The following is a 12,623-nucleotide window of genomic DNA, read 5'->3' on the forward strand; positions in this document are numbered from 1 at the left end:
CAGTCCTTCACATTTCTACACATCAACAATATTTTAGTGTATGAACTCACAGGAATTCTCTCTATCAGTCAATTTCAAATTGATTGACTCCAGCATATGTGTGCAGCCCTGTCAGTGACCTTGTCCTTTTGCTAAACTTTGACCTGAGGACACAGCGATGAGGCCGGTCTCTAGTTTGTTTCTGGTCACCACAGTGTCCCGAGAGAGCAATAAGGGTTTGACCTTTACCCTCAGTCTGACCCCACTAGAGGAAACCAAGCAAGGGAAACATGTTACCTCTTAGGCTCTTTATTGTTAAATCTTCAAAAAAAAAAAAATTTAATCCCTTGTTTTGTATAAGTGATTAAAGGGATTCACAAAAAACTTCATTTACTGAATTCAAATAAAGCAATTACGATGCGTTATTAATAATTCTTTATTGATTTTCAAAATTATATGACCATTAACAAAACAGCATGACATAAATATTCAGTGTACAATGTGTAAATGTACAAACATCAGCTTCTGACAATATCATTAATTTTCAGATCAGTAACATGAATAAAAATATCTGCTAACACTTTACTTTAAGGCCCCTTTTAAAAGCAGTACATAAATTTTCAATAAGTGGGTTGTAGATCAGCATAATGCGGTTACAAGCATAGATCAGTGTTTATTAATGTATCCTTCAGTAACTATAACTTATAATGTGGATACCCACAGAGGCTGGTGGACAGCTAATAAATGAAAATACAGTAAAATACAGTTTAATGATATAAGACATGAAATCATGATTGACAAATACTGTACATTAATAAACACTTGAAAAATGACAATTTTTTAAAATTACTTACAATGACGTTTCAGTGAATCACAAATGATTTATTAAATGCAACATGATGGGTATCTGTCACCTACAAAGCTCTCCATGACGACACACAGAATAAAGTTCTGATTTTAATGTGTCCAATGGCAACGTTGAGGGAGCAAATTCAACTGTGCATATAAACAAACAAATGTAGGCGACAGCATAAACTTACATAAAGGTCTTGCATAAATTTGGCTGTTGCGTCACACAGAGGGGCAAACATTCAGTCAGAAGGAACTGAAGATGTGACAAACTCCAGCGCGAAACCCTTACAGTGCAACTCGTGTGGGCACGAAGCAAACGTGATATAAAAGATGGTCCTGAATATTTCACCCTCTGCCACTTAAACGAACGGTTGTTATGTTCTCACAGTCATGTTTTAGTCCAGCACTCCACTGGTACCAAGATAATGTCACTCATCTAACAGAATATTGAATATGAAGATTTGATTCAATATTAATTGATTTAATCTAAAAAAAAATATCCTGGGACACAGAAAGGATCTTGTTCTGCTGGCGAATATTTCACTCCAAACAAACAACAAAAAAAAAAAAAGATTTTAAGACTGTATTTTAGGCTAAACACCGTGACATAAATTCACTGAGTGTAAAGTAATTTGGTTTTGGTTGATGGAGAATAATCATATGAAGATTTCTGTCCAGCAGGAGAATAAGAGGAACACACGAGCTGTATGTGTGTGTGTGTGTGTGTGTGTGTGATGAAGACACAGATCACATCAGGGTGGAGGCTTAGCGTCAGTTCTGTTCCATGGTGAAATTCGACTCCGCGCTGAAATAAAAAAAAAAAACAAAACAAATACAATGACACTTCATGGGAAAGTTTCAGCTCACAGTGTACATGTAAACACCAACATCATCATGTTTGAACAGTGTCAACGTTTTGATAGCTGTATTTTTCACCTATTGCCTGCCTTTAAAATCCTTTTTATTTATTGAGATTTGGCTTACTGATGTTCCAGTGATTTTTATATTTATACAGGGCAGTAGATGTATTCCCTTAATGGCAGGCATTATTTTAAATAGATGGATCACAAATGATGTAACTGTGGACAAAAAAGAAACATGTAGCTCAAATAACAGTGTGGGTTATAACATATGGTGCATTTATCTCCACCTGTGGGTAGATTTCAGACAGTTTTGATTTAGAAAAACAGACTCCAGACACGGTGTACAACCTTAAAATGAATGAGTGCAAGACGAGCACAAGACGTGACAGCATGTAGCCCACCTACTACTTCCTCACTCCTCCAGAAGCCCTCCCTCACAGGGAGCAGGCCTCGTTTTGGAGTCGGACTCGACGCCAAGATCCAGAAAATGAATATCATTTTCATTTTTTGAACGAACATGACTTCTGTTGTGTAACAATTCAAGGTGACTTTGAAGAGCCACACATGTGAAACTGTGCTGTGAAAAACCCCTATCAACAAACAGCACAGGTGAAGAACTTCACCTGGAAGCACAAAGCACACAGTCCACAGTCCACATCAGCATTTCATAATGTAGCCCACAATGAGGGACAGACAGCAGCGCTTGTCTCTGTGGCAGCGGTGCCATGCTGTCTATAGCTGCATCCTGATGGTGTGCTCATGCTGTTTTCAACACTGTGAATACATATTCCCAACAAAGGGCAGGAATTAACAATGAGCCACATGTCGCCTCCGCAAATGTGGATCTGCTGCCACCAAGAGGACACTGAATGCAACACATTTCACACTAACAAAGCCACTACCTGCATCACTTGTTTGGTGTGAGAAAATCACATCTCCATGACCAGAACACTGTTGTCACATAAACTGAAAGGACACTCACACATCTTTGTTCCTCAAGTGGTTGTTGTACTGAAGGATTGGTGGGATGTTCTCCTCATCCTCAGGTAGCTGTGAACAATTAGAGTTTTAACATAATGATTCAAATTCAGTAACCACATGATGAGCCGACAAAAAGACATGTGAAGCTATGTTCACTTGTTCATGTCAAAATATGGTTAATTGCAAAGTGCTTCTTTGCCTACTCACTAAAGTACATAATGAGTGGAAAAACAGCCTCAGAGTGAGGAACACAAAGCACTAAAATCTTACTGAGAGGAACAGCATAACAAAACAAAATGCACATCTAACCTGAAATCAAAGTTTGTTTCCTTATTTCTATACACATATTGAGTAGATCTTGTAAAGCATCACAGCTTGATCCTGATTGGCTCCTTACAGTAAAGATTGGTGATCTGAAAAGCCAGCTGGTTCGAATGAGACCATCTGATCCAATCAAAAGTCCAGCGTTTTACTAAAAAGATACACATCTCCAAGCTCAGCTCAGTAAACTGCATTTTAACGGTCAAATAGCATAAACAAACCACTCAAACGAAATCATTAAAACATGTCATCTTTGAGATGTCTGGTGCTCAGTCTGTGCAGCTCCATAATCTCTGACCACATTGTGATTTGAGTGTAAAAAACCTCTCTATGGCTGTAAAGACTCTTCTCTCACCTCCCAGTAGGGCTCATCATCAAAACAATTGTCATCTGCAGCATCTCCCCAGATAGGTAATCTTAAGATACAACCTGAGAAGAATACAAATAAAGTCACTAACACAGACAGTCTCTCTTTACCCAGCATATTAACACACTCAAGCTGAAGGGTCATGTGGTCGTTCCTTACCAACAATGATGCCTCCGCCTACACCAAAGCAGATAGCCACACAGAGGCCTGCAGCCTGGTGCCCGCCCTGCCGCGTGGGCACCATGTCTTTGAAAGGTCCCTCAAAGTCAAAGGTGTTAGTCAGCCTTTAATACAAAACAAGGGGGAATGTTGTTGTCACAGTGTTGGTTTTTTCAGAGCAAAAGACCACATTTGGCCACAATCATACAACCATATTACTGCTTTATTTTTTGATCCTTTACTGGTGGATAAATCTCTATCCATTTAATCAAAAAAGTTGGCTGTCTGGCTGCAGGACCACTCACCCTTCAGAGCCATAAACCGACTCTGAGGCAGCTGCAGCAGTGATGGCGCCCACAATACCACCTATGACTCCGGGCATGGCATGTAAGTTATGGATTCCACATGTGTCCTGGATCTTCAGGTACTTCTCCATGAATGGCTGAGAGAGTTAAAAAAAAATCTTAGCAGCTTAGTCTGATTTAGTTTTAGGATCTAAGGATTATGCAAGTAGAACAGAAAAAAGTGATGAGTGGAATGAAGGAAAACAGGTTTTGTGCCAAGGGCATTATGTCCAGTTAACTCTAACTCAACAAAGACAAATATTGACAAAAATATTAAGACTAATCAATCAGCAAATACTAAGACTGGAAAAATATTTTATGTAAGTACATACTTAGATGACTGGCCATGTTTCATTTAAATTACTGATTACCTGGACTGACTAATGAACATTAAAAAGCTAAACCGAATACCATACCGTGAGGTAGATATATCCCAGAGTGGAGATGATGCCACAGCAGAAGCCTACGATCAGAGACCCATAGGGCATCAGCATGAACTCTGCCGCAGTTCCCACTGCAACGCCTCCAGCAAGAGTGGAGTTCTGGATGTGAACCTGAGAAGAACAGAAAAACAAAACACATACTGATACTTGCAGAAGAAATTGCATATCAGTTTGACTTCTACACTGAATGTGGCAGCTGAAACAGAGTGTGCAGCCCATGAAGGCAAAATTAAATTTGTTCAAGTCAACAGCCCATGGTTGTTACCATGTCTAGTTTTCCATGCTTCTGGAAGAGGCTCGAGATGGCCACAGTAGTGAGCACAGTTGCGGCCAAAGCCAGGTATGTGTTTATCACTGCTCTGTGCTGCCCGTCCCCGTGGTCTGTGATGGCCGAGTTGAAACTGGGCCAGAACATCCACAGGAAGAGGGTGCCTAAACAGAGGACAGGGCAGACCTCAACAATCCAGAGTACCTCCAGAATAATGCAAGAAATATTCTTATTAATTATCGATTACATAATTAATTAATCGATAAATATTAATTAAACCACGCCCACCAATCATAGCAAAGACATCTGAGTGGTAGACGGAGCCCTGCAGACGGCTGCTCTGGTCCAGGTTCGGTCGATAGAGCATCCACGAGATAGAAAGACCATAATAACCTCCAAATGTGTGGATCACCATGGAGCCTCCAGCATCTCTCGCCTTCGGGTAACAAAATATTAGGATTAGCAACAATAGATACAGGAGCTAAGGATGTTATGAGGTGCTTGCTTGATGCTGTTTGTGGGTGGTTGACAACCAGAGGATATTCATGGAGAAAAGTCAATATTTTATGATTTTATTTCATTTTTTATTGTTTTAAAAATGATTTGCATTTAATTCAGAATACTGAAAAAAATCACAGGAATAAATGGCATAACAAAACCTATCTGTGATATAAAACATCCTCTAGTTATTTCAATATCATGGTTATCATTATGTAAAATAATGTTGGTATAAGCTCAGTTTCTCAATATGAAACTGATGCATAAATACACAATATAGTAACAGTTGCTGTGTTTGGTGATCTGTATTAAGTTCAGCTACAGCATGAAAGTTTAGAATTAAAATGTTATCATTTTAACTTACATGTATGAGATTTAGGATAATATATTCTTCCACAGCAAACAGTGTGATCCCAAACAGAGTCAGAACCATCAGCTGGACTGGACTGACTTTTCCAAGCACCGCCCCATAGGCAATTAAACAGCCGGCCACACAGAAGTCAGCATTGATCAGACTGGGGAGGAGTCAAAATGTAATGTAATGAACAAACAAGGCAAGAAAACGTAATTTCACATCTGTCCTGGCCAAATATGAGAAGAGAGTACCGAAAGAGTGATAAGCATATATCTAGTTATTCTGGTTTCCCCTCTCCTTTCGTTGTCTTTGTTTCTTTGTCTCACACACTCACACGCACACACACACACACATACACACCTACGGGGACACACAGCTGTCACACAGTATCACACACAGTATCATCACTTCTCATTAGAGGTAATGTTTACTTTTAAACTACCACAAACAATAAATCTAATGTGCCCGGAAATATCTAGACTGGTTTCTCCACCTCGCTATGTATCCCTGTGTTTATTTTTCTATCGAAACCATGCAGGTACAGAAACATAATACCACCACATATATTTCCTGGTACTAAATCAGAGTTGAATAACATCACTTAGATTGTCACAGTTGTGGCTTTTCATATATTATCAGAGAATCATTTCCACTGCTGGCTGTACGCATTCATCAAAATTAAATAGAACAAGAAAAAGGGGTCATGTTCAGCCATTGAGAATAAGACTGAACAATTACTTTTCAACTCCAATTTTGATCTTTCCATCAGTGTAGTCCAGAGAGTGGAACCAGCCTTGCATGAGCAGCGCCCATTGGAGGCCGAAGGCTGCGATGAGGAAGTTGAAACCCACTGCACCAAAACTGTACCGCTTAAGAAATGTCATCAGGAAGCCAAATCCAACAAAGATCATCACATGGACATCCTGGAAACCTATAGAGCAAAGACAGAAGAAGGAAATGTGGAAGATAAGAATTAGTGTATTTCCTCACTACACTGAAAGACCGACTCCATCTTTAGCCCTGCCTTTGAAGAGCTGATGTGTTCTTCCCACAGACGTGCAGGTCAGGTGACTTAAAGACTGCCGATGAAGAAGATAATAAGTAAAACGCATGAGCAGTAAAAGAGGGAAGAGAAGGTGAAATGAAAGGTCTCTCAAATGGGAACAGCTCATAGTGTGGAGGCCCACATTCAAACTGCAAGTAATGCATGAATGAATGAAGAAATGGAACAATGATTCTCCAAAACAAGGTATCAAGTAATATTTTCACAAATCAGCCTCCCATTGCTTTGTCTTGCTAAGATGTTTCTTCTATTAAGTGCCTTATCGCAGCTATATTTATTTGATCTTTGGAACATCTATCATTAAATTGTAATTATATCCGATGGTGTTATCATCATATTATTATCTTATTTTATCAGCACTAGTTTGTCCTATTGAAAGGAGTGACGTGCCAGTAGAGTTTGCTTTCAAAACACGTCATGTCACGCCACGTCACGCCACGTCACACTGCTGGGGCGCATGAGGGCATATTAGATAAGAAGGGGAAATCATGTGAGGATGACTCAAGGACATACTGTATTTACTCGTACTAGAGTGCTTATTTTTTGTTTTTGTTATTCTTTTCTTGAAAATAATGTACAAATAAAGTAGAAAAAAAGGAAAAACATAATGCCTCGGTGATTAAGCTACAATTCCACCTGTCGACGAAGTCCATGAGATGTGGTTGGAGTCACGCAGAAACACACAAAACAAAAAGTGAGTCAAACTATTGTGTCCAATGTCAGTGCCCTCGAGCCTAAGTATACTAACCATAAAACACACACAGACACACACACACACGCACATAAAACAGAGTGGTAACAAAGAAAGAACTTGATCTATTGTTGGAAGAAAACATCTGAACAATTTCTGGAACAGGTGGCTCTTTTCTGTGAGACAGTAAATATCTGCAGTATGTGAATACCAGTATAAACCACCCAGTATCATTTACAGCACAACACTGTGATCGCCAGACACACCTCAGGGCATAATAGATCCCCACTGCTCTGAGCAACGTTACAGTTGGCACAGAGGTATTTGTGACAAAGAGTCCAAATTCTATGTCACGTCAGAGAGTGTATTTCTTATGGCCTAACATATAAGAAAGGCTTTAGACATTTCACTCTGTCAACAATGATGATGGGCGTTGTGTTCGAAAAGAAGGTCCCACGACTTTTGGATGAGGTCTCACTGTCCCCTGACAACCAATACTGTCAGGTCATACATTTATCATCTGACATCTAACACCATATCAAAGATGTCTTCATTACAGCCTGGCACTGACACCGTGGGTTGTTGTGGGAAATGTCCACACAAAACATTCAAAACGTGCACATCAAGGTGCAAGCAGTAAAAACTGAACATGTTTTCAGTCACACAAAGAGGTAAGCGTTGACATGTCATGATCAATTAAACTGGAAAGGAAAGCCTGAAGGGAGTAAAATCCCAGAGGAAACATGCACCTGCAGGTGTCAGCAATGCAGGAATAATCCAACACGGTAACTCAAGTAGAAATATACTTTACTACTATTAAAAACAGATCATTTATAGGGAATTGTTTAAATAAATTTATGAAATGAAGAAGTTAAATGTGCCAAAATATGGATATAAAGCATAAAAATACTTAAGTTAAGATTTAAAGGATGCTATATGAACACATTAACAAAATAAAAGTGACGACTGACATACATTGCTGGAAAAAGAGGAAAAAGAAAGAAAGTTCAAAATGATGACACTTACTTGGATATCTGAAGTAGAAGTCGTTCTCAATGTCACTTGATATATTGTTAGCCCTTCTGTGCTCAATCCAGTGTGGATCCGATTCTTCATTATAACGAATAAAAACCCCAAATAAGATGATCATGGCTGTCTGCCACACAAAGCAAACTGCTGGAAGGCTGAGACGAACATTAGTGTTTTTTGGTCGGTCACACATATTCCTGAAGCTTTGAACACAGCCCATTTTTTCTGATCAGTTTTAATCTTTTGTAGATATGAACTTGTTTAGTTTTCTAAAGGTATGAGGGCTGCTAAACAGCTCGATTATTCAAGTGAGCTGTCAAGCGACAGACACTTCAATGGCCTTTAGCATCTTCAACAGTGAAGGTGAGCAACACTGGGCGTTTGCTTTAAGGAGAAGACCCTCCCACAGTCACTCCCTCCACTATTCCACTTAGTGGACTCAGTTTTCAAGTGAGAACTCATCTTTAAGATAAAGGCTCCATGACTGGATTGTAAATGTTTAAGAATAATTTAATTCAGTTTTTTTTTCTGAGCACTGTAAAAATCATACAATAGAATTCTGCTGATGTTTTGTGATAAAGGACAAACATTAAGGTAAAATAGGTAAAATATATTCACTGAGACATCCTGTGAATAGACTAACCTGGTTAAATTATCCAGTCAAGAACCAAATGGATTACACAGGTTTTTTTTTAGAATTTTCTTTTAACCTCTGCCCTTCACACCAACACTCTTGGCATGTTAGAGAAACATAAACACTTTTTTTTTTTTGTACGTGTGACTTTTGTCGATTTAGTAAATATAAAGACAGGCCTCTACCAGTCAGAGGGTGGAGACCTTCTCCTCTCCTTTGCACAGGGCTGTTTCTGTGAAGCATTAACTGTAAATAATGTGTATCCATGCAGGTCCCCATTAGAAAGATGCATGACAAGTTAAGACAAGAGACCTTTTTTTTTTGTTGTGCAGGAGGAGGATTGTAAAATAATGAATTTTCCTTTGGACATTTGGGTCTTTTCTTTAGTTTAAATGCTTGAAAATTCAGAACACATAAGAATTGTGTAAAATACACATGTAAATGTAAGTATTGTAATAAAAACTGGAACAATTAAACTAGACTAAAGAGAACTGTACAGTTCAGAGAATGATGAAAATAGAGTCTTATACAAATTTTGATTCTGGTGGGAAGATAAACATGCTCTTGTAAACTTGTAACTGCAACAGATTCAGTGTATGATTCAGCAGACATGCCAAACATGATAAAAATCATCAAAACTGCTGTTTCATCCACAGACAGCAGGTTCATGTGGGAGACTGTGGTCATCTTCCAATCAATGCGTCAGCATTTTGGGAAAAATGCCTATGTTGATATCACTCTCATGCTTATGAAAATATGTCGATGGAGCCAGTAGTCGGTTACCTTAGCTCAGCATACAAACTGAAGATGGGGGAGGCATGGTTCATCCAGAGGTCAAGAAAAGAAGAAAAAATCCATTTGTCCTCCCTAAAGCTCATTAATTAACACATTAAACCTCATTAGATTTTAGCCTGTACAAAAAAACACGTGTAAAAACAACAGTTTGTCGTTTTAGCGACAGTGGACACTTTGATCAAAATACAAAGTGTTCATTAATGAGCTTGAGCGTCAGCTTTTTGTTACTTTTGAACAGTCAGTTTTTAGTTAGCTGTGTCCTTGTTTCCAGTATTTATGCTATGCTAAAACTAACTGGTTGTTAGCTCTAGCCTCAGATGCAAGGGTGGACATCAGTCTTCACCTCTAACTGTTGTCATGAAAGCAAAGTAGTGCATTTTCCAAAATTTCAAACAATTTCTTACAGGTAAGGCAGACAACATTTACTGTCACTAGATATAACACCAACGCACCAGCATACCAGCAGACCTGATAAAAGTGGGAGAGAAAAAAGAAACATTCAAACACACAAATTCATATCAAACTAAAGTCTCAGTCTTACTATCAATATGGTGACGTGTCAGCTAGACTTAACTTTTTCTGGTCACTTTCCATTGCATAACATTGACTTTGGAAAAAGGGTGATTGCATACACACTGACTGCCAAATGAAAACAGTAAAGATGATGCAGACCTTCCTGTCTGGTACTGTTTGTTGTGTAGGGAAGGTCAAACAGACATGCTCCTAAATGTCATGTACTTGTTTCCCCTATATTTTCTGACTTAAACCAAAAAAAGATAAAACAATGTTAAACATATATATTCAGTTATCCACAGTTAGTGACTTGAATGCTTTTCAGTAAATCCACTAAAATCGTTACTGCTTAACAAATAGACAATACAGATTTGTAACTCAAGTGAGCACGTGTAAAATTTTACTCCTGTTCCACCAAAGTAAAACAAATCAAGATATGCTTTTGTCTACAACTTTTAAAGGTGTATGTTGGGATCCACAGCTTCATGTAGCACACTCTTCGATGCTTTACACTCCTCACACAAAGATGTTGCAAAAAGGGGCTAAAAAAAATCAAAAGTCAATGACAATCCATTTTTCAATCTATCAAGTCTAAGCCGGGTTTCTGTGGGTGCTTTGCTGCTCTTTTTGCAACGTGACGAAATGAAGCGATAGAAAGGTATCCAATAGCAAGGTGTAATCATTCAAATATTTTATCTGACCAAAGACAGCATTTTTATCACATGATGAAGAAAGGAAGATGATGAGACATATATGCATTTCCTGCATTTTGAGTTTGATATGATTTAGTTGAACAGCTCTAATTTAGTTCATATTATCATATTTTATACATATAAAAAAAACACAGTTTACATATATACAGTACATGAGCAAGACCTAACTGTTTAAGTAATGCTCGCTCTGAGTAACCACTGTACATTGTTTACCCAAGAGACACGGCATAGACCATACTTGTAGCCATTAAACAGTGAAATGACCAGACAGTGATGGCTAAACTGAGTCCTGAGGCATGACTGGATGATGAGGGTGACTCTTTTTGAAAATGACCTTTGTCCCAAGAAACATGTGCTCCAACCATTTAGAGCAATAAAAGCTGACCAGAGCACTTTTAAATAAACCTGAAAGGCTCTCTTATACAGTACGACATGCAAGTCTGCAAGCACATCTATATGCCTGGATATATTGTGAGTATTTTATATATAAAAGTATTAGAAATGTGTCAGAATATTATGTGTAGTTATTACTTATGACCCACTAGAAGTGTGTGGTTGTGTGTGTTCTTCTTCCCGTTGAGGACGTTTCTGAGCTTGAAGCTGTTAGTCAATAACAGCGCTCAGTGAGAGGTTCAGACTCTTGGCGAAAAACGTGGCCAGGTTACATTGCTGTCTCATTCTCACTCCTCTGATCTGAGTCAGGATGTAAAGAACTGTGGGTGCGGGAGTGTTTATTTGTACTTCACAATGTTACTTCTGTGAAAGTACTGAAGGCAAAATATACAATAAAAACAAAATGTTCACACATACATACAAGTAGGCAAGTATTTAATGTATTAAATACCAAAAACAGAATATACACACACCGTATATGTGCAGGTGTAGTACAATACTGTCTTAAAGTGGATAGTGCTCCACTGCTGTGGGCACAAATGAGCATCTAAAGTGCTCTGTCCTGCTTGTGGGCGGTATGAGTCGGTGGCTGAATGACCAGACAAATAAAAAATAAAATCCGACCAAAAGTGACTAAATAAGCCACTTTAAGATAAATACAGATGTAGGTTTTCTTGCAACAACAGGTCTATCTCAGTGGTTCCTGGCTAGGGGTACTTGTAACCGAGTGGTTATTTTTGTTGCTGCCAAGGGGTAAGTGGACAGATAAATAACTGAGGAAATTAGCTAAAAGTATTGAATAAACCATTGAACACAGATCACTAAAAGTTATGGATAAATGGTTGCAATGTCCGCCTTTTATAACTCCATGTGGTTGCAGAACAAATGTCAACTTAACCAAAAAATTACAGTTCAGCTGTATGAAAACATCCTCTGTTATAGTCACGCCAGTTAATAGTTAAATAAAGTCCAGTTTGAAATTCAAATGGACACTTTCAGACTGCGGATTGTGCTGTTCATGAAGGGCTAACCTCTTCGAGTTCACTGGACTGAGTTTTGCTCACCACTGGTCTCAGGAAACTGCAAAAGAAAACTGTTATATTAATATCTCACTATAGGGACAAAGGGGCATGTCAGTGGCATAAGCATATAGACTGATGTCCAAGTTGTTTGCTCACCAATGGGGAACATCATTAAAATGAGTGAGCACGAATCAGTGTTCACTGATTTTATTGCCCGACTTAGCAGTGCTACCTTGGTGATGTAATTGTGGCAGATGATGAGCTCTACAGGGATGACATGTGGCACTGATCCTTTCCCTGACCCGAGCACCGCCGTCAGGCTTGTGGAAGCAGCTTTTGT

At 38.7% G+C, this 12,623-nt stretch overlaps 1 protein-coding gene across 1 annotated transcript; it reads right to left on the minus strand.

Moving 5' to 3' along the window:
- Window positions 1-397: 397 nt before the first annotated feature.
- rhcgb (Rh family, C glycoprotein b) lies at window positions 398-8,573 on the minus strand. Its single transcript, XM_046393204.1, has 11 exons — window positions 8,211-8,573; window positions 6,169-6,361; window positions 5,440-5,590; window positions 4,866-5,013; window positions 4,575-4,741; window positions 4,283-4,420; window positions 3,828-3,964; window positions 3,523-3,647; window positions 3,352-3,425; window positions 2,677-2,744; window positions 398-1,636 (listed from the first exon to the last, which is right to left on the minus strand). The coding sequence occupies exons 1-11, from the start codon at window positions 8,431-8,433 to the stop codon at window positions 1,603-1,605; spliced, it is 1,458 nt and encodes a 485-aa protein (XP_046249160.1). The 5' UTR covers window positions 8,434-8,573; the 3' UTR covers window positions 398-1,602.
- Window positions 8,574-12,623: the final 4,050 nt, after the last annotated feature.

The sequence above is a fragment of the Scatophagus argus genome, chromosome 7 (genome assembly GCF_020382885.2).
Source record: "Scatophagus argus isolate fScaArg1 chromosome 7, fScaArg1.pri, whole genome shotgun sequence".
NCBI classification, from domain to species: domain Eukaryota; kingdom Metazoa; phylum Chordata; class Actinopteri; family Scatophagidae; genus Scatophagus; species Scatophagus argus.

Coding starts and splice junctions, on each gene's coding strand:
- rhcgb (XM_046393204.1), bottom strand. CDS start 8,433: ATGGGCTGTGTTCAAAGCTTCAGGAATATGTGTGACCGACCAAAAAAC. Junction 6,362..8,210: donor CTTCTACTTCAGATATCCAA/GTAAGTGTCATC, acceptor TTTGCTCTATAG/GTTTCCAGGATGTCCATGTG. Junction 3,648..3,827: donor TCGGTTTATGGCTCTGAAGG/GTGAGTGGTCCT, acceptor TTTGTATTAAAG/GCTGACTAACACCTTTGACT.